The sequence below is a fragment of the Pelophylax lessonae genome (genome assembly GCF_965119305.1).
Source record: "Pelophylax lessonae genome assembly, chromosome: 9".
Classification (NCBI taxonomy): domain Eukaryota; kingdom Metazoa; phylum Chordata; class Amphibia; order Anura; family Ranidae; genus Pelophylax; species Pelophylax lessonae.
Window position 1 is genome coordinate 83389688 of NC_138776.1, and position 21747 is coordinate 83411434.

General features: G+C 42.9%; 1 protein-coding gene across 1 annotated transcript in view; it reads left to right on the forward strand.

The window, feature by feature from the left end:
• The window catches only part of LOC309564602 (protein FRA10AC1), a 97951-nt gene that overhangs the window by 75181 nt on the left and 1023 nt on the right, over nucleotides 1-21747 (forward strand). Inside the window, exons 10-12 of the mRNA XM_082269256.1 lie at nucleotides 7058-7100; nucleotides 9444-9550; nucleotides 20151-20189. Of these exons, the coding sequence (XP_082125382.1) occupies nucleotides 7058-7100; nucleotides 9444-9550; nucleotides 20151-20189 (189 nt within the window). The remainder of the gene's footprint in view (nucleotides 1-7057; nucleotides 7101-9443; nucleotides 9551-20150; nucleotides 20190-21747) is intronic.

Consider the following 21747-nt stretch of genomic DNA (forward strand, 5'->3'; position numbering starts at 1 on the left):
CACAAGTCACGCCGACTTTAGAAAAGGTTCCTGCACTACTTTGGTCCCACTTTGATACAACTTCAATGCCACAGAGTGTAAAAAGTCACATTAAAGTTGTATCAAAGTCGGACTTCAAAGTTGCACTGAAAGTCGCACGACTTTGGAGTCGAGCCAGTGTGAACCTGAGCCTTATAGGTGGACATTGTTGTTTTGGTTAATAGTACAAATTCATCAAGCTGCAACGACACTTAAAGCATTGTGGCCTTAATTGAAAATATTGAACGCAGGAAGGTATTTTATTACCGAAGAAACATACTATGTCTCTTCTGCAATAAACGCTTCTTACTTTCTTCCTCACAATCTTCTGTACACTTGCATGGAAGTTTGAACTAGGGTCAATGTGTGCTTTAAAATGGGCTTATAATTAATATCCAAATCTCACATAAATCAGTAACGCACACATGAGCATTTTTAACAGATCACATGATCGTTTTGAGTAAACAAATGCCTCTTTTCTGCCTTTGATAACACAAAACTGGTGTCCCTGACCTCCCAGCCTCAGCAGCCTGTATCATATGGTCTGCGCCCTCCATTCAATGCAAACTGCACTGTATGTTTTTTCAGGTAGAAACTGTTGGGAGGTCTTGCAGGAAAATAAGAGGACAAGCAAGGCATGGAAGAAGCAGAGCCTGTGTAAAGAATGAGTACTGTGGGTTCTTTTACGCATATATATCAAGTTTCTTATATTTATAGAAATAAAGTTTTAATACAATAATGCGCCTTGATGAGATTTAGGCTCCATGTACACGGGACGTTAGAAAAAACGTCCTGCAAAGCTATTTCTGACGCCGGGAAAAAGCAGCTGTTAAACGTGCTTTCAGTAGCTTTTTCCATTTGCGTTATTGCACGTTTGGCCACGTTGCTTTTAGCAGCGTTTTTCTGCCTCCATTCAAAATCAATGGTTCCCTATGGGAGCCTATTGATTTGAATGGAAGTCGCACCGCAAGTCGGATCCGACTTGCGGCGCGACCTGCACTGTGAGAATCTTGAGGGGGAACTCCACGCCAAAAACGGGAAAAAAAACTGCGTGGGGTCCCCCCCCAAAATCCATACCAGACCCTTATCCGAGCATGCAGCCCGGCAGGCCAGGAAAGGGGAGGGGACGAGCGAGCAGCCCCACCCCCCCTGGACCACACCAGGCCACATGCCCTCAACATGGGGGGGTGTTGGTGCTTTGGGGCAGGGGGAGCTCTGCACCCCCCACCTCAAAGCACCCTGCCCCCATGTTGATGAGGACAAGGGCCTCATCCCCACAACCCTGGCCGGTGGTTGTGGGGGTCTGCGGGCAGGGGGCTGATCGGAATCTGGAAGCCCCCTTTAACAAGGGGGCCCCCCAGATCCCGGACCCCCTCCCTATGTGAATGGGTATTGGGGTACACTGTACCCCTACCCATTCACCCCATAAAAGATAGTGTATGTAAATAATGACAGGAGACGTTTTGGAAAGTTTATTAAAAATCTTCATCCGGCTCTTCGGGTCTTCTCCTCTCCGGGGGTCTTCTGCTCTTTTGCTGTCCGCCCTTCTGATGTCCTCTCTTCTTGTCTTCTCCTCTCCGGGGGTCTTCTGCTGTCTTCTCTCCGTGGGGTCTTCTTCTCTTTTGCGGTCCGCCCTTCTGCTGTCCTCTCCTCTCCGGGGGTCTTCTGCTGTCTTCTCTCGTGGGGTCTTCTGCTCTTTTGTTGTCCGCCCTTCTGATGTCCTCTCTTCTTGTCTTCTCCTCTCCGGTCTTCTGCTCTTGTGCTGTCGGCTCTCCTTCTTCCTCCGGTCCTCCTCCGACGACGTCTCCAGCGATTATGCCGGCCTCTGGTCTCTGCAGCTTATTATATAGCCATTAGGGGCGTGGCCGCCAGATGACGTCATCGGGAGACCACGCCCCTTGTGTCACATGTGACGTCACATGTGACACAAGGGGCGTGGTCTCTCGATGACGTCATCTGGCGGCCACGCCCCTAATGGCTATATAATAAGCTGCAGAGACCAGAGGCCGGCATAATCGCTGGAGACGTCGTCGGAGGAGGACCGGAGGAAGAAGGAGAGCCGACAGCCGACAGCACAAGAGCAGAAGACCGGAGAGGAGAAGACAAGAAGAGAGGACATCAGAAGGGCGGACAGCAAAAGAGCAGAAGACCCCACGAGAGAAGACAGCAGAAGACCCCCGGAGAGGAGAGGACAGCAGAAGGGCGGACCGCAAAAGAGCAGAAGACCCCACGGAGAGAAGACAGCAGAAGACCCCCGGAGAGGAGAAGACAAGAAGAGAGGACAGCAGAAGGGCGGACAGCAAAAGAGCAGAAGACCCTCGGAGAGGAGAAGACCCCGAAGAGCCGGATGAAGATTTTTAATAAACTTTCCAAAACGTCTCCTGTCATTATTTACATACACTATCTTTTATGGGGTGAATGGGTAGGGGTACAGTGTACCCCAATACCCATTCACATAGGGAGGGGGTCCGGGATCTGGGGGGCCCCCTTGTTAAAGGGGGCTTCCAGATTCTGATCAGCCCCCTGCCCGCAGACCCCCACAACCACCGGCCAGGGTTGTGGGGATGAGGCCCTTGTCCTCATCAACATGGGGGCAGGGTGCTTTGAGGTGGGGGGTGCAGAGCTCCCCCTGCCCCAAAGCACCAACACCCCCCCCCCATGTTGAGGGCATGTGGCCTGGTGTGGTCCAGGGGGGGTGGGGCCGCTCGCTCGTCCCCTCCCCTTTCCTGGCCTGCCGGGCTGCATGCTCGGATAAGGTTCTGGTATGGATTTTGGGGGGGACCCCACGCCGTTTTTTCGGCGTGGGGCTACCCTCAAATTCCATTCCGGACCCGAAGGGCCTGGTTTGGAACCTGGGGGGAACCCCACGCAGTTTTTTTTCCCGTTTTTGGCGTGGAGTTCCCCCTCAAGATTCTCACAGTGCAGGTCGTGCCGCAAGTCGGATCCGACTTGCGGTGCGACTTCCATTCAAATCAATAGGCTCCCATAGAGAACCATTGATTTTGAATGGAAGAAAAAAAACGTATAACGTGGCTGAACGTAGGTTCATCACGTTCAGTCACGTTTAGTCACGTTCGGCCGCGTTTCTGCGTTTGAAACGTCGGGAAACACACGTTCGAACGCAATATAATTGCGTTCTAAAAAAAAGTCCCTGAACGCAACTGCCTGCAAATGACTGTAAACTACCATGTGTACATGGACAGATAAGATAACATGGAGCTGCGTTCAGGGACTTCTGAAAAAAACGCCCAACTGCTCCTAAACGGCCATTTCCAGCGTCCCGTGTACATGGAGCCTTACATGAAGTTGCTCCTATTCACATGTATAGGTAGAAAAGATTACAACTGAACTTTAAAACAGATGATTTCTGGTTGATTGACTGAAATCAATACATTAAAATCTTAAAGTGCTTAAATACAGATATTCTTTTTTGTTGTTTAATTTTTCCATGGAGGCTGCCATTGTTTCTTTTTTTTTTTTTTTTTTTTATTCTGCAAATGCTAGATGCCTGGCTAACCCTTTTATTTTAGTACTTTGAACAACTAACCTGGTACAGGATGAATTTAGAAAAAGGAAGACCTTATTAATAAATGAGGCTCTCCTTTTTCTAAATTAAGACTTATGATTAAGGGAGAAGTCCAGACAAAACCTAACTAACGCTAGATCTGCTCTGTGCCACATTCTAAACCTAATCTATCTAACCCTGTAAAGCACAAATGGCTGTACTTACCTTTTCTGCACCCAATTCCAATGGCGGAAGGTCTGTGCTGGAGAGGACTGACAACGGCTGTGAAATGCCTGGGAAGTGACGTCACCCATAGAGTTACTATGGGGCTTCCATTGTCGGATGCCTCTCCTGCACCCTCCTCCATACTGAAGCCGCCGCTGACAGCTGATGCTGGGACCAGACTGGATCGGATGCAGAATAGGTAAGTACAGTCATTTTTGGTTTACAGGGTTAGATAGGTTAGGTTTAGAATGTGGCACAGAGCAGGTTTTGTGTTAGGTTTTCTCTGGACTGATATTTTAAATTCAATTATTAATAAGGACCTTTTTTCTAAACTTGCTGATCTGCATATTGGTTTCTGGGGCAGTGACTCTGGAAATAATAATTCCAGGCAATCAGTATTTTCTGAAGGAGGTCTGCAATTGCAGACACCATATACAGTATATTTTAGGCACAATTTTCAAGGTAAACATACTGGTTTAGGCACTGCCTGGTCTGTTGAGCATCATGCAAATATCAGTATGAAAATACAAACAGTAAGACATTGAGACAACTAATAAAATGAAATGGAAAAATGACAATTGGCAAAATGTATAAATTGTAGATTAGTTCATATCCTTGTGCTTTTTCATTCATTCAAATTGTGACAAACAATCGTGCAGTCTTTTAACAGTACCGAGTGCTGTCCCTTTAAGTAAAGTGCAAATATTGTGCTCCCCCTCACTCACCAGCAAGTATGTACTCTTAGATTCTGTAAGGAATCATATGCGCTTAATGATAATCCTGGTTATACTGAGGCTTGTAGTCCTCCTCACTGACTGTGTCCTATAACCTGCAGCAGTGTTCCATATGGATTTTGATTTGAATCATAATGTATACATAGAAAAGATAGTAAAGGAGTTCCACATAGCGTAATTCTGTTTATTTTAAAAAGGTATGGTTAAAATCGATTTTGCTCTAATGTACATGGGAAACATTGCAAGCAGAACGCCGGACCAGAAGTAGCACATCAGTGTGTGTCTCACCGGTGTTCTACCGAAAACTCCAACTCTCCAAAATCTCCAACCACGTCACTTCTGGTAACTGTACAGCAGCAATATTTGGAGATTTTGACGAGCTGAGTTTTCACAGAATACCGGCAGCCTATACACTCCGGTACACAATGAAATGAGTGGATATTGTTAGTCCGCCCGCTACTAATCAAAAACATAGTCGTCTCCAAGGTGGTGACAACTTTTTTCCTTCTTACCCAGTGTTCTGTCAAAACACTGTACTCGTCATGTGCCAGAGTGTATAGGCTGCCGGTGTTCTACAAAAACAGCAACTTGTCGAAATCTCCAATAATTGCTGCTTTACAGTCACTGGAAGTGACGTGGTTGGAGATTTTGGTGACTTGGAGTATTCGGCAGAACACCGGCCAGAAATGACGTCACCAACAGCTGCCAGCTGGCACATTTCGCCCCTCCTCTAGGGCGTTCTCAAAGGCTAGCTATGATATGGCACACTGCTGCGGGAAACAGTACAGTCACCAAGGAGGACTAAGCCCCAGTATAACCAAAATTATCATTGAGCATATATGATACTTCTATGAATGTTAAGAGTCTATACTTGCTGGTGAGTGAGTGGGAGCACAATATTTGTACTTAAGGGGACAGCACTCAGCACTGTTAAAAGACTGCACGATCATTTGTTACAATTTGAATGAATGAAAAAGCGCAAGGATATGGACTAATCTATGATTTATGCATTTTTGTTCATTTTCATTTTATTAAATGTCTTCATTTCTTATGCTTTGTATTTTCATACTGGTATTTGCATGATACTAAACAGACCAGGCAGCACCTAAACCAGTTCATAGATACACATAGCGTGACTCGGCCCCCCTTCTTCACATGATTTGATTGACAGCAGCAGGAGCCAATGGCTCCCACTGCTTCCTCTGTGCCTGTGAGAACAGGGAGAGAGAGGCCAGCACTGCTGCAGACAGGCACAGATAAAGACATTAAGGTGTAAACACTTTTGGCTTTAGAACCACTTTAACTTGTGAATGCAAAATACATATTTTAAAAATTAGTAAGTGGAGGTTTTGCCTACTCCAGCTATTAGTTTTTCTGTCTAATTTGACTAAAAATGATAGGTGGAACCTTGTTAGCTCACTTACGTCAGGAGGCAATTGCAAGATGATTTATGGCCCTTCAGTCCTAACTCCCCCGTGTAGTGAATTTTCCTTCTGCTGGCCAGAGATGTAAAGACATACAGCACTTAAGCTTCTTGAGGATGCATCTGATTTATTTCATTCCGGCTCACATATTTATGGGCGATTTGAGAGGGAAAAACCAGTTCAAATCCATGGGTCAGTTTAACAATAGAATATATCTACTAAAACAATACATGAAAAGGTTTTTGTTTTCCCTAACATATTGCTGTAAATGTGGGGTGTCGTGTGTCTGAAATTGCGTTTGTGGAAGGGCCGTTCCATCTCTGCTCAGCTGTCTGATGTGTTAAGATGTAAGTAATTGTCAATGTATTCAGGTGTCGTCTGTCATCCATATGCAAAAGTCTGACTGTTAAGTGTCCAGGATGAATGACTGAGATGTGTTTTAATATGTAAACACTTATCAACGTGTCTGTAATCTGTATGCGAAGTCTAACTATTGAGTGTCCAGGAGGAATGACTGAGATGTGTTTTAATATGTAAACACTTATCAACGTGTCTGTAATCTGTATGCGAAGTCTAACTATTGAGTGTCCAGGATGAATGAGATGTGTTAATGTATTTCTCTGGTATCATGAAATTTAATATTTAATTAAGGCACATTGATACACTCTTTCAACCCTGTTTGCTTGTTATGGGTAACCCTGATGCTTTTTCACTGCATGCTTTATGAACCATTTCTACCATTCAACTAGTACATTCTGTCCACTCTTCCATGATGTCATCTTAAATCATTGTAGACAGCAGACATCAAACCATAGCATTCCCTGGGTTAATATATGCAGAAAAAATTAGGGTATTTTACTATTATAATGACATTAATTATTTAAGTTGCTGACTCTGAACCTCCAGCTCAGGCTGATCTGCCTACACTGTGGCACGTTTGTGAGTGTGATTTTACTTAAATGATGTACAGTATATTAATATCTTACTAATAGAAATTCAATTTTTACAAAAGATACTTGTAAAATACTGTATTTTGCTCACTACTAAGACAAAATATTAGCAGGCATGAAAAGCGTATGAAAAACCACAGGAAGACGATTCTCTCTTTATAATAAAGTTATGACTGATACATTTAAATGCTCTTCTTATAGGGTTGTGTCCAGAATGCTCCTACAAACTGAATTTCCATCACAAGTAAGTTGCCCATATAATTTATTCATTAAGTTTAATGCAAGCAGTGATTTTTCTGTAGCAGTATTTCAATCTTATGTCATAGGGTAGCCTACGTTTGTAATGTTGAAACATAAAGGGCATCGTTCAGTAATCCATGATAATTCTGTGCAAATCACACTCATGCAAGATACAGTATATTGTAAAAAGTATTGGGACACCTGCCTTTACAAGCACATGAACTTTAATGGCATCCCAGTCTTATTCCGTAGGGTTTAATATTGAGTTGGCCCACCCTTTTGCATCTATACCAGCTTCAACTCTTCTGGGAAGGTTTAGAAGTGACTATGTGAATATTGGATTATTCTTCCAGGCGTGCATTTGTGAGGTCAGGCACTGATGATGGACGAGAAGACCTTGCTCGCAGTCTCCACTCTAATTCATCCCAAAGGTGTTCTATCAGGTTGAGGTCAGAACTCTGTGCAGGCCAGTCAAGTTCCTCCACCCCAAACTCGCTTGTCCATGTCTTTATGGACCTTGCTTTGTGCACTTGTGCGCAGTCATGTTGGAACAGGAAGGGACCATCCCCAAACTGTTCCCACAAAGTTGAGAGAATGAAATTGACCAACATGTCTTGGTATGCTGATGCCTTAGGAGTTCCCTTCACTGGAACTAAGGGGCCAAACCCCACATCATAATCCCCCCTCCACCAAATGATTTGGATTGGTGCACAAAGCAAGGTCCTCCAAGGTTGTTTTTTACTGGTCTCTAGTTCCCAAGCTGGCGTTCTTCAATCCACTACAGTTGGTGGCCTAAAATGTGTATGCAAATAAGGACTTCTAACTTTACTAATCTATATACTTGTTTTGAGAATTATTGATGCCATTGGAAAGGCAACTAGTATTCTCAAAGGTTGTCAGGTGAGACATTCTCCATATTTCTCTTATGAAAGGATTAATGTAAGAGTAAGAACATGTTATTGAATAAGGCCAGATGGTTTCTGAAGCTTGAAGTGTTACCTTAAAGCCTAAGTTTAGTCAAAATAAAAAATCAGCACAAGGGATGTTATATTAATTTAAAGTGTCTCTTGTGCAGCGGGCTCCTGCTTACCTTGGAATCTTCATCCTCTGACCCCCTTCCTCACCCCTACGTTATTATCTTCCAAAGTGATATGGTGTAGGTTAATAGAACAGAGGGAGCAGTGACAGGGACTTATGAAGCATGCCCATTGTTCCTGTCCAGCTCCTCTATTCATAGATTGCATTCTATTCATAGAAGCTGTAATACAGCTATCATAAAATAAGACTTTTAAGAAGTCAAATATTGAGATTAAACAGTCCACCATGCTGCTTCCTTTAACCTGTTGCCGCCTGCTAAACACATCTTGGGTGGCAAAATGGTGAGCTCACGATCATGTGACAACCAATCACTATGGTCTCATGATTACTAATCCTTCCCGCCCTCTGTGCATACAGGGGTTAAAGCTCAATTTAACCCTCAAATCAGCTAAATACATTCCAGGCACATCAAAGCAAAAGGTGTTCAATGTGTTCCAGATTGTTTTCTTTCTAAATCAACCACAGCCTGAGTAGAAAAACCTATCCCCACCACCAGTTGCAGAGTGGGACCCTTGCTCACTGTGAGAATCGGTAATATAATCGCTGAGGGAGCCCCTGCAAAGTAATTGCTGCTTTCACACAGAGAGTAAGGGTCCCACTCTGCAGTAAGCTGGCACAGGACAGGCTTTTCTACTCAAGCTGTGGCTGCTTTAGAAAAACAACGAACATTGAAAATCTCTTTGTTTTGATGCACCTGGGATGTACTTGGCTAATATAAATTGAGGGTTCAGTTGGGCTTTGAGCAATTGGCAGTTCAACCCCCAAAATACTTACCGGTCTCCTAGAAGATGATCCCCTAGAATCTGACCAGCTGCTGCCTTACTGCCCAAATGTATGAAAGAACCTTCCGTCAGCCAATACTTAGAGAAGAAAGTGTCACTGCAATGAGAAGTTGGGTTCCATGGTGCCTGGTTCTAGGAAGTTTCCAAGGGAATTGGACTGCCATTTTTTAATATCAGAAGCAAGCGGGTTTGTGGGACATATTTAACTTTGTTCACTTTAACTAGACACCTCAACTTTTGTTGCAATATGTTTACAAAACTGCTCCAGTGTCACTAAAGGAACTCAAACCTTTTATAACACAAATATGTGGACAAGCCCTGAAACTATCCGGTGTTGCCATACACCTTCCTGGTTGAACTCCCGCAGTTCCTTGACATTGTGTTACTATCCCTGTTACAAATTATACCTAATTTAGAGATAGCGATAATTTTTGTATATAAACCTGTATGTCATTGGTATCCCACAGGAAAAAGGAGGTCCAGCCAAAGGCTAAGGAAACGAAGGCTTCAGAAGATACAGGAGAACCTTCTAGAAAGAAGCCTAAGCATTCCCAATCTCATAAGAAGAGAAAAAGTAATGTGCTAGCTGTTTTGTGTGTATGTGGGTGGTGTATGTGTGTGGGTGGTGTATGTGTGTGTGTATATATATATATATATATATATATATATATACAGTCAGGTCCATAAATATTGGGACATCAACACAATTCTAATCTTTCTGGCTCTATACACCACCACAATGGATTTGAAATGAAACAAACAAGATGTGCTTTAATTGCAGATTTTCAGCTTTAATTTGAGGGTATTTACATCCAAATCAGGTGAACGGTGTAGGAATTACAACAGTTGGTATATGTGGCACCCACAAGTCAATCACCTGACCTGAATCCGATTGAGCATGCATTTCACTTGCTTAAGACAAAACTGAAGGGAAAATGCCCCAAGAACAAGCAGGAACTGAATACAGTTGCAGTAGAGACCTGGCAGAGCATCACCAGGGATGAAACCCAGCATCTGGTGATGTCTATGTGTTTCAGACTTCAGGCTGTAATTGACTGCAAAGAATTTGCAACCAAGTATTAAAAAGTGAAAGTTTGATTTAGGATTGTTAATCTGTCCCATTTACTTTTGGTCCCTTAAAAAGTGGGAGGCACATATACAAACTGTTGTAATTCCTACACCGTTCACCTGATTTGGATGCAAAATACCCTCAAATTAAAGCACATCTTGTTTGTTTCATTTCAAATCCATTGTAGTGGTGTATAGAGCCAAAAAGATTAGAATTGTGTCGATGTCCCAATATTTATGGACCTGACTGTATATATCTTTCCCTAGCTGTTAAATAACGCAAAGCCAGGTCAGTGAAGTTCAAAAAAGGGTTTGGTTGGGTTATTGCCAGATCGGAGGCTTACCCTCAAATTAATATAAGGCTTTCCCAAATAAATGTCCTACCTACTGAAGGTAAAAACTTGAGGTCAAGTAGGAAAAGTACACAAAAAGAATGACTCAATGAGGTGGTTAGGTACAAATGCCAACGTGTTTTAAATTGGTAGTAAACCGCCATGTATTTATTTATTTTTATAAACCTGCAAGACAAAGTTATAATGTGTTTACCTTATACGAAGCCCGTTGACAGAGCTTCCATCTTCACCTGGTCTTCCTTCCGGATTGGCGGGTTCCGGTACTTTGATTGGACAAGCCACAATGACGTCACTCCCGTGCATGCGCGGGGGGAGCCACTGTTTACGGCACAGGGCTCTGAAGGAACGGCACGGTATGCCGTTCCTTCAGAGTGCATGCAACGGTGACATCACCGGCAGCTTCACAAGTAAATATCTCTTAAACGGTGGACGTTATTTAAAGTACCTATAGGTAATCCTTATTATAGGCATACCTATTGGTAAAAATTGTTCATGGGAGTTTACTCCCACTTTAAAGGTAAAAGCATCTACCCAAGTCATTGGAGTAACGTTTTGCTGCTAAAGCCTTCTGGTACATATATTCATGAATGTAGATGCTGTGCCCTGGATGGTTGGCACTACTTCCACAAGATAAGGTTGGGTGAGCCTCGCCTGTCAGCTGTGTTATGGAAATTATTATTTTTTTATCTGAGACATTTAAATTTTGTTCATTTCGGTTTAAGGCTCCTTTGCACCTGTGCAGCCTGATAAGGTTTGTTGCATTAACTGCTTGCCAACCGAGCACTGTAGCTTTACTGCTATAGTGTGGGTCGGCTGTGCAAAATCATGTGTGTATATATACATCATTCTGTTTTTCCGGGCAGTGGGCATGCGCACACTTCCAGCCTGGCTGTGCAGTGATTCGTCACAGTACATGCTGATCACCGGGTGCTGGCCATTGATTGACCACCGTAACCTGGTGATCAGCTCTGATCTTCCCCAAACACAACTCTGTGAGTGTAAAAAACACAGAGGTGTGTTCAGTTATAGGAAATTTCATTGCATTTTCATGCTAAGCAGGGGATGAAAACCACTAGATCCCCAGTAAAAGCAGTACACACATAAACACCCTAGATGTTAACATCTTCCTGCCCTGTGACAATGCGTATTATTAGCACTGATCACTGTAAATAGCATCACTGGTGATATTAGGGGCAGTTAGTTGGTTCCCCCCAGCGTCATATGGTGTCAGATTGTCTGCCGCACTAGCGCAGTCCCGTTATAAGTCGCCGATCGCCGACATTACTATTATAAAAAAAAACAAATAAATACAAATTCCGGTATATATCCCATAGTTTGTAGACACTATAATTTTCTTGCAAACCTATCAATATACACGGATTAGGATTTTTTTTACCAAAAGCATATAGCAGAATACATTTTGGCTAAAATGTATTATTATTTTATTTTTATATGGGATGTTTTATAGTATAGAGTAAAAAATATAGTTTTGAATTTCAAAATTGTCAGTCTTTTTTTTTTCATTTATATGTAGCACCCTCCTAGTCAAGTGCTAGATAGCAGGTATAGTTTTTGGCTTTCTCTGCTTAACAGGAAAGCAGTAGGTAAAGCATTTGAGCTCTCTGCTGATCGGAGAGCTGGATCTACTAGTTAGGTCTGCTCCATGTGTGATTCATGTGGGCTGAGGGAGTGTCCCCACTGTATCCAATGAAGAGGTACATTGGACAGTGAAGGAAACCTAGCCACTGACACACAGGCTTTGTTACTGTCCCATGGGTTTGGCACAGAGAGTGATGCATCATGGGATAGGGTATAAAAGTCAGGAGCACATGAGGCATGGGGTCTTTGGGCAGGCAAGCAGGTCCCAGAAGGAGGGTGACGGCTTTCTCCTCTTCTGTAGCTGTGGATGGTGGTCACAGGCTGTGGCCTAGTGAACCAGAGTGTGTGGCTGAATCCAGAGGTCCAGGAAAAGCTGACTGGTGGAGTTGGAAGCAAAGGTGACTCCTGGAAAAATAGGGTCTGTGTGTACAGAGAAACTTGCCCAGGGGTCTGCCCAGGAAGGGGACCATTTCAGAGGATAGAGTCAGTGGACGGGTGTTAGCACACACAGTAAAAGAGAAAGGTGGTGCCGAGTTTAGAACCCTGGCGAGAATTGCAAGCAGGAACATTTAAAATATCTTCAATTCAGTGGCAGAGTGAAGCAGCGCCCTTGCCGCATCCTAAAGTCAGTTGTCCTCAATACTGTGAATAGTTATTAGTTGGAGTATCCCACTCATCCCTTCTCCTATCCAAGTTCTAAATAAAACTACAAAACAACATCCCCTGGACTGATTATTGACTGAGCCAATGACTTAAAGTGATAAGTTTCTGCATGCGGTTGCTACTGGTAACCCAGGGGAGTCCAGAAAGTGTTATATCCAGCAGTCCTCTAGGGGGCAGTGCTACATATATGATCAAATACCACCAAAATAACGATCTATTTGTGTAAAAAAAATTATATAAATTTTGTTTGGGTACAGCGTTGCATGACTACACAATTGTAAGTTAAAGTAACACAGTGCCATATTGCAAAAAATGGCCTGGTCATGAAGAGGGTAAAACCCTCCGGAGCCGAAGGGGTTAAGGAAGCGCATGTATTTAAAAGCCTTCGAACTCATGGCAATGTAAAATATGTATAAAATTAAATTTACCCACTTAAAAATGTTTTTCCTGATGTATTAAAAAATAAAATAAAAAGGGACAGCACATTCTTGTGAACTCTTGATAAGTAAAAGAGCTCCATTTTTACTTTGCTGAATTCCTCCTAAGGGTGAGTTGCAGTGTCTGCAGAAAGCTTTGTATATCAGAGCAGTGCGGATCCAAGGTCATGTGATCCCGTTAAAGGAATCATTGCTGAGCTCTGGATCCCTGTACAGCTGTGTGTTTACTTTTGCATATGTAGTACAGATTGTAGCTGCAGGCTACACTCGTCCTACTGTGGTTTCACATACAGACACAGAGCCTCAGGTCTCCAGGGGAGCTTTTCATCTTCCCTCAGCTTAGTGACAACAAAAACCTGTAACCCTGGTGTATCTCTTGCAGCCTTCTTGTTATAACTAAGAAAAAAAAAACTTTTAAATGTTGTTAAGTTCTGATGGTGTCTGTAAAGCCTGCATGCTTTAGCTCAGGGGTGGGTAATCTATGGCTGGGGGGCCGTATGCGGCCCTCAGTCATTTGGTCTGGCACCCTGTGCAGCTGAGTCTGTGTCTCTCTGCTGATCTGTCAGAATGGAGACGATGCTTCCTGTATAGGTTTGACTCCGTTCTGACCATCTGAGTGAGTCACAGGCAGAGTGATATCAAATGCACTCCGCCTGTGACCAATACAGGAAACATTGCCTCTTCCTCCAGCGCGGCACTGCTGCTGCTAGCCAGCATTTCCCGCCAGCAGCACACACAGCAGTACCAGCCAGAGCCAGCAGTACTCACAGCAGTACCAGCCAGCTGTACCCACCAGCAGTACCAGGCAGCAGTTCTTTTCAAAACTTACCACCACAAAGAGTCGACTGCGCTCCAGACTAACCCACGCAAACCTGGAAAACCAGTTGCGAGTAGCAACATCATCAATACCAGCTAACATAACACAATTCACCAAAGAGAAGCAGTTGCAGCCATCACATTAGGGGTGAGTTAATTAAATGTTTGACCAAATATAACAGGCACATTTAAGTTGATAATTTTGTACGGCCCCCAAATGATTTTATTTTACCCAAATGGCCCTTGGCAGAAAAAAGGTTCCCCACCCCTGCTTTAGCTCTATATTGGATTTACTTGTTTTGCATCTCTTGGTTTTTATGTTGTTCAGATGTCACAGAAGCAGAAACTTTTAGATCTATTTTATTACTTACTGCAGGCCCACTACTTTATTAACCGCTTCCATACAGAGCAGTTAGACCCCCTTCCTGCCCAGATCAATTTTCAGCTTTCAGCACTCTCACACTTTCAATGACAATTGCTCAGTCATGCTACACTGTAACCAAACAAAATTTTTATCATTTTTTTCACACAAATAGAGCTTTCTTTTGGTGGTATTTGATCACAACTGGGTTTTTTTTTTCGTGATATAAGCAAAAAAAGAGCAAACATTTTGAAAAAAAAAACACTTTTTTTTTAGTTTCTATTATAAAATTTTGCAAAAAATAAATTTTTCTTCATACATTTGGGCCAAAATTTATACTGCTACATATCTCTGGTAAAATTAACCCAAATTAGTGTATATTATTTAGTCTGTGTGAAAGTTATTGAGTCTAGAAGCTATGGTACCAATTACTGAAAATTGATCACACCAGATGTACTGATGGCCTATCTCCTTTCTTGAGGCCCTGAAATGTCAGGACAGTACAAATACCCCCCCAAATGACCCCTTTTTGTAAAGTAGACAGTCCAAGGTATTTAGTAAGAGGCATGGTGAGTTTTTTGAAGTTATAATTTTTTCCCACAATTCTTGGGAAAATTAAGAAAAAATTTTTTTTTCTTTTTTTTCCACAAAAAATGTCAATTTATAAGCTATTTCCAACACATAGCATGTGCACAGCAAAAATGACACCCCAAAATTCATTCTGCTACTCCTTCTGAGTATGGTGATACCACCTGTGTGAGACTTTTACACAGCCTGGCCACAAAAAGAGACTCCACGTCCAAGTAGCACCATAAGGCGTTTTAGGAGCATAAATACACATAAAACTTTCTTACTACCTATCACACTTTTCAAGGTCCTAGAGCACCAATACAATGGAAAAGTCCACAAAATGACCCCATTTTGGAAAGCAAACACTCCAACGTATATTCTATGAGGCATTGTGGGTCCTTTGAACATGTCATTTTTTTCCACAAATTTTTGGAAAATGTGGGAAAAAAATAAAAACTTTTTTTTTTTTTACACAAAGTTGCCAATTTATAGGATATTCCTAACACATAGCATGTACATAGCAAAAATGACACCCCAAAATACATTCTGCCACTCCTCCTGAGTATGGCAATACCACATGTGTGAGACTTTTTCACAGCCTAGCCATATAGAGGGGCCCAACATCCAAGGAGCACCATCATGCATCCTAGCCACTTGCCTAAGCCTATTTTTGACATTTGGTGTTTACAAGCTAAAATCAGTTGTTTTCGCTAGAAAACTACTTAGAACCCCAAAACATTATATATTTTCTTTTAGCAGAGACCCTAGAAAATAAAATGGAGATTATTGCAATATTTTTTATCACACCGTATTTGCGCAGCAGTCTTCCAAACGCAATTTTTTTGGAAAAAATTCACTTTTTTGAATTAAAAAATAAGAAACCAGTAAAGTTAGCCCAATTGTTTTCCATAATGTGAAAGATAATGTTACGCCGAGTAAATAGATACCCAACATGTCATGCTTCAAAATTGCGCACGCTCACAGAATGGTGACAAACTTTGGTACTTAAAAATCCCCATAGGCGACACTTTAAAAATTTCTACAGGTTGCTATCTTAGAGTTACAGAGGAGGTCTAGGGCTCAAATTATTGCTCTAACGATCGCAGCGATACCTCACATGTGTAGTTTGAACACTGTTTACATGTGTGGTTTTCCGTATGCGTTTGCTTCTGCGCGCGAGCTCACGGGGACAGGGCGCTTTAATTTTTTTTTTTTTTTTTACTATTTATTTTATTTATTATTTTTTATTCTTACACTGTTTTTTTAAAAAAAAAATTGATCATTTTTATTTCTATTACAAGAAATGTAAACATTACTTGTAATAGAAAAAGTCACGACAGGACCTCTTTTTTGTGAGATCTGGGGTCAAAAAGTCCTCAGATCTCACAAGTACACTAAAAGATAGAAAAAAAAAAAATTAAATAAAATGAAAAAAAAAAAAAGGACCTTTTAAACTGGTTGCTAGGCAACGACGTTTGCCGTAGCTCCGGTCCTCCAAGACCATAGAGTCGAGTGAGGGCAAGCTTGCCCTCACTCGACATCCTGTCTGTGAGGTTCCGGGACCGGATCGTTTTCCCCACTGCCGGCGGGTCCGGTAAGCGGGGAAAAGGACCAGAAGGAGGGGGGGGGGGCACCTCTTCCGCCACCCCTGAAGGGTGATCCCGCGGCGAATCCGCCGCTGGGACCACCCTTATCGGAAAGCCAACCGTCCACCGTTTAAAAAAAATACCAGGGAGGACGTATATAAACCTTTTTGGACTTAGACATGGTGGCTGTATGAAGGGTGACAGGTACTCGGGTACTTTGCTGGGCAGGTGACAGGTACTCTGGTACTGATGAGCAGATGGCAGGTACTCGAATACTCCGATAGGCAGGTGACAGGTACTCGGGTACTCTTATGGGCAGGTGACAGGCAGGTGATAGGTACTGATGAGTAGTACTGATACTGATAGATGATACTGATACTGTACTGATGGGTACGGATGATCAGTACTGATACTGATAGGTGATAGGTACTGATGAGCAGGTGGCAAGTACTCGGGTACTTCAGGTGTCAGGTACTCTGATGAGCAGGTGGAAGGTACTCGGGTACTCTGATGGGTAGGTGACAGGTACTCGGGTACTCTGATGGGTAGGTGACAGAGTACCTGTCACCAGAGTACCCGAGTACCTGTCACCAGAGTACCCGAGTACCTGTCACCAGAGTACCCGAGTACCTGTCACCAGCGTACCCGAGTACCTGTCACCAGCGTACCCGAGTACCTGTCACCAGCGTACCCGAGTACCTGTCACCAGCGTACCCGAGTACCTGTCACCAGCGTACCCGAGTACCTGTCACCAGCGTACCCGAGTACCTGTCACCAGAGTACCTAATGGGCTGGTGACAGGTACTCGGGTACTTTGATGGGCTAGTGACAGGTGCTTTTTATTGGGGGGGGGGGGGCAATCAGTGTGGTTGGGGTGCACTGTACTTGGTAACTAGCTGTTACCACAATCTCCTCCTCACACAGGATCAGTGTGTGAGGAGGAGAACACGGTGACAGCTAGTTACCGTGTTCTCTGTTGACATTTGTGACCGGCTGTGATTGGACACAGCCGGTCACGTGGTAAAAAGCCAATTTCATTGGCTCTTTACCTAGATCGGGGATGGGCTCTGTCCGAGGGACGAGCCTCTTCCCCGATCGCCGCGCTGCGCGCCCCCGGGGGGCGCGCATTGAGGAAGGAACGACCGGCTCGCGCTGGAGCCGCTCTTGTGATCGGCTGTGATTGACACAGCCGATCACGTGGTAAACAGCCAATTTCATTGGCTGTTTACCTTGATTGGGGTTGGGCTCAGTCCGAGGGACGCGCAGTAGCGGCGAGACCGGGCGGACGTCATATGACGGCCGCCCGGATCGAGAAAGGATTCCTGCCGACGTCATTTTATAATGGCGCGGTATGGAAGGGGTTAAGGATTATTCCTCCTTCTAAACAATGCATTCACAGCTAAAGAGCACATTTAGCTTTTCACCTTCCATGCATATTACTACATTAGTAGGGCTGATCACTGACAAATAGAATGCAAGTTGTTGTATATTGGACTCCATATTAGCTACTCATTTCAAGAAAATGAAGTGTTTATCATTCAATTTTTTTTTTTAGCACTTTCTCATTTTAAAACTGTTTTTTTTTAAATGTATCACTAGCACTCATTTTTGTTGTCATTGGTTAGGAAGGAGCTTGCCATTTTATATTTGAATGTGTTAAAGCTGGGCTTCAGGCAGGTTTTAAAAAATAGCCCAGATTTAAATGCTTTTTAAATACATTATTGATTCATAAAAAACAACTTTTTTAGATGCTGTTGCTTCTTAATGGCCGGAATACACGATAAGAATATCGGACGGAAATTTCCGTTCAGCGAGCGATCGGCTGATATTCTACTCGTTAATGTCCAGTCATCAATGAGCGATATCGATATTGTGAACGAAAAATACTGTTTGAAAAACCTGAAAAATTCTGTCGCCTCGTTTGCGAAAGAACGATATTCTGTACGTTGGTGTTGAGGTCGTTCAGTTTAACCTCATCACGCATGTTGGCAACGTTTTCGACCGACGAACACTGTTTCGATAGTCGGCGGGCACCGGTCGGGCGATATTCGGGCCGTGTATGTTGGCAACGTTTTCGACCGACAAATACTTTTTCAAAAGTCGGTGGTCGAATGATCGGGCGATATTCTAATCGTGTATTCACACCATTAGTGTCCAGTCAGTTAGGTGTGTGGTGATGTTTTTTTGTTTTTTTTTACCAATCTGTGCTTTTGCTGCAGTGAAGTTCAAAGACCTGGCTGAGCTGTCATGCAGGAGACACTTAAGGCCCGTACACACGTACCGATCGTCGGCATACAAACGTCGGCGGACGAAAGATCTGCCGATTGTACGCGTGTTAGTATGGTGCCTCCGACAGCTGTCTGCGCACAATCCGCGGACAAAAGTCTTTCTTGCAAACATGAAAATTTTTGTCTGCGGACACCAGAACGGACGATTGTTCGCCTGTCAGTACAGAATTCGGCCGACAGACCGCAGATTTGCAAGACTGGGCATGCTCAGAAAATTAAAAACACAGGGAAAGTTAACCATTACATGACATCACTTCTGCAGTCAGCTGAAGTCTGCAGACAAAATTCTTGTGCTGTCCTTGTGCTGTATTTGCACTTTTCAACAGACACCGACATCCTGGGGAGAAAAGACGAACATTTGTATGCCGACGATCGGTACGTGTGTATGGGGCTTTAGTCACAAAACTGGTTTACAAAATTAAAAATCCTAGAGCAGGTAAAAAAATGTATATCTGTATTTCAACTCTGCAAAATGTACTGGCTCTACCTTATTTTTATAAGCCTGTATAAGGTTGATGTCGGTGATGTTACAAACCTATTGTATGACGTGTAGCTCATGAACTTGTTTGGTTTGTTACTTTAAAGTAAATTGACATTTGTTACCTCCAAGTGTATCCACTTTGGCCAGTAGAAATTTTTCACTTGTGGAGGACCTATAGACATTGCTGCTTAGTTATCCAGAGTTACTTTAGGGCTCAATCACATCTATGCATTTTAACGCACGTCAGCGCTAATGCATGCATTGGGGTGTATTTACTAATGCAAAAAAGACTGTGCACTTAGAAAGTGCATGTACACTCTGCAAGGGCAGTTACTTCAGAGCATAGTAAATGAGGAGAAGTTCTGCTGACTTCCTTTTTTCAATCATGTGTAAACAAAAATCTTTTTTTTTCTTTTCCTTGCATGTGATTGGGTATTCTTTGCAAAGCTTCATCTCATTTACTAAGCTCTGAAGCATCTGCACTTGCAAAGTGCACAGTCTATTTTCCTTTAGTAAATCAACCCCTTTGTTTTCAATGGGGCTAGTTCACAACAATCCATTGCGTGACACGTGTTGTAGAAAAAAGTTCTACATGTTTTAGCATGTCAGCATACATACATTGAGGGACCCATGTTGTCTGCATTTTCATGCACTGTCAATGCACAACAACAGATGTTAAAATACGCCCAAACATATTTTGTAATGCAAAAGAAAAAGTGTAAGCCCTCATAAACCGATCATCACATATACCTAAACTTTACATAAGGCATAAGTACATTTTGAACATTTCTCATTAAGTACACAGGATACTTTAAGAACCTGTACTGCTCCATTGGAAGAAGATAAGTAAACTATTTTAAAACATATTCCCTGCCTTGTCAGAAAAATGTGATTTGACAAGTATTTATCAAGATATATTAAGATAATTCTGAGATTGTGTCTTTTCTTTCAGACAAATCTACACGCCAAAATGGGGACTCCAGTGAAGAAGGTAAATGGTTATAATTTTATTAGTAGTGGGGAAAGGGAGGGAAAAGTCTGATTTAATGTTGTATATGATTCAGTGTTGTATAAGGCTGGCCATAGATTTTACAATGAAAATTGGTTGATTTCCCCAGCAACACAGTCAGTGTTGATGGGGGTATCCCTCCCACTGTGCTGTTGTATTCTGACAATTGGAGGTTTCCCCGCTGTCAGAATAGAATGATCACTGCTGGCGGCTATAGCTGCTGGCAGTGATCGCACAAAAATAAAAAGAAACACCAATCTGGGTGTACTGAAGTCTGTCAATTAGGTTGACTTCATTACAACCAGCCTGCCCATAGATGGATCGAAATTCGCCCCCAGTCCCTGCTGAACTGGCCAAATTTCGATCTGTCTATGCCCAGCTTAAAGCGGGGCTTCACCCAAAAGGGGAAGCTCCACATGTTCGCACCCCCTTCCACTGCCACATTTGGCACTTTTTGTGGGGATGGGGGAGCGGATACCTGTCAAAACCAGGTACCCACTTCCAGGTAAGTTCGCCACACAAAGATCACAGCGACCTACAAAATTTCCGGCCCCTCCTGTGAGACACACAGGTCCCAGAAGACAGAGGGACCATTCAGAAACTGCAGCACAATTCGCACATGCACAGTAGGCAATAGGCTGTGAAGCTGCAAGGATTCACTACTGGTTTCCCTTAGTGAAGATGCTGGTGCCTGCACCCAAAGTCTATTGACAAATCCACTAGGAGTGCCAACATCGCAGAATACCTGGACAGTGTCCATATCTAAAAAGTCAGCAGCTACATTATTTGTAGCTGCTGACTTTTAATTTTCTTTTTACAGGCTGGAACTCAGTGGCCTTAGCTGTCAACAAAAAATATAATACTGTATGCTAGGTAGTGTTGTATTGATTTTTTTTGCCCTGTAAAAGGGTTTCCGTGTCTGTAAAACCAGTCTTGTGATATACACACATATGACTCACTGCAAAGCCAGGCAAATGGCATGCCTAATTCCTTGTCCAGAAATGCAGCTTCTTCTATCACCTCCCTGTGTCCAGCCTGGTGTCTGGGCAGTAAATCAATGTAATCACTCTCCAGTTAATAATGGTGTTAAACAAGGAAGCTGTATAGTTGCCTGTGCAAATTCTGTGTTCCAGCATACGTAAATTGTCCACTCAAGCCAAAAAAGGCAATCTAAGAGGAAGGAGAGAAGGTCACATACTCCCTCATACTAACCTTCACCCAGTACATTCAGTATTAGTCGGTTAGGAGGGTGTAAACTATCAAGAGATCCTGTCGCTTTGCCTGAATGGACAAATTCTATTTAAAAATAGTGGCTTTCTGTTCTGCTACTCTTAGAATGGTTAATTGGTGACCTCCCTTTATTGTAGAAATAGATATGTAGAACCTGTGGCACCCTGGACTAGGAGGGGGTTTTTAATACAACTTGTACAAGAATTAAAGGGACCAACATCAATGACTTACAGATCTAATATAAGGAATATACTAAACTTTCAGATTGCATGTGCCTATTCATGAATGGAGAAATATTGAAATAGGTGTA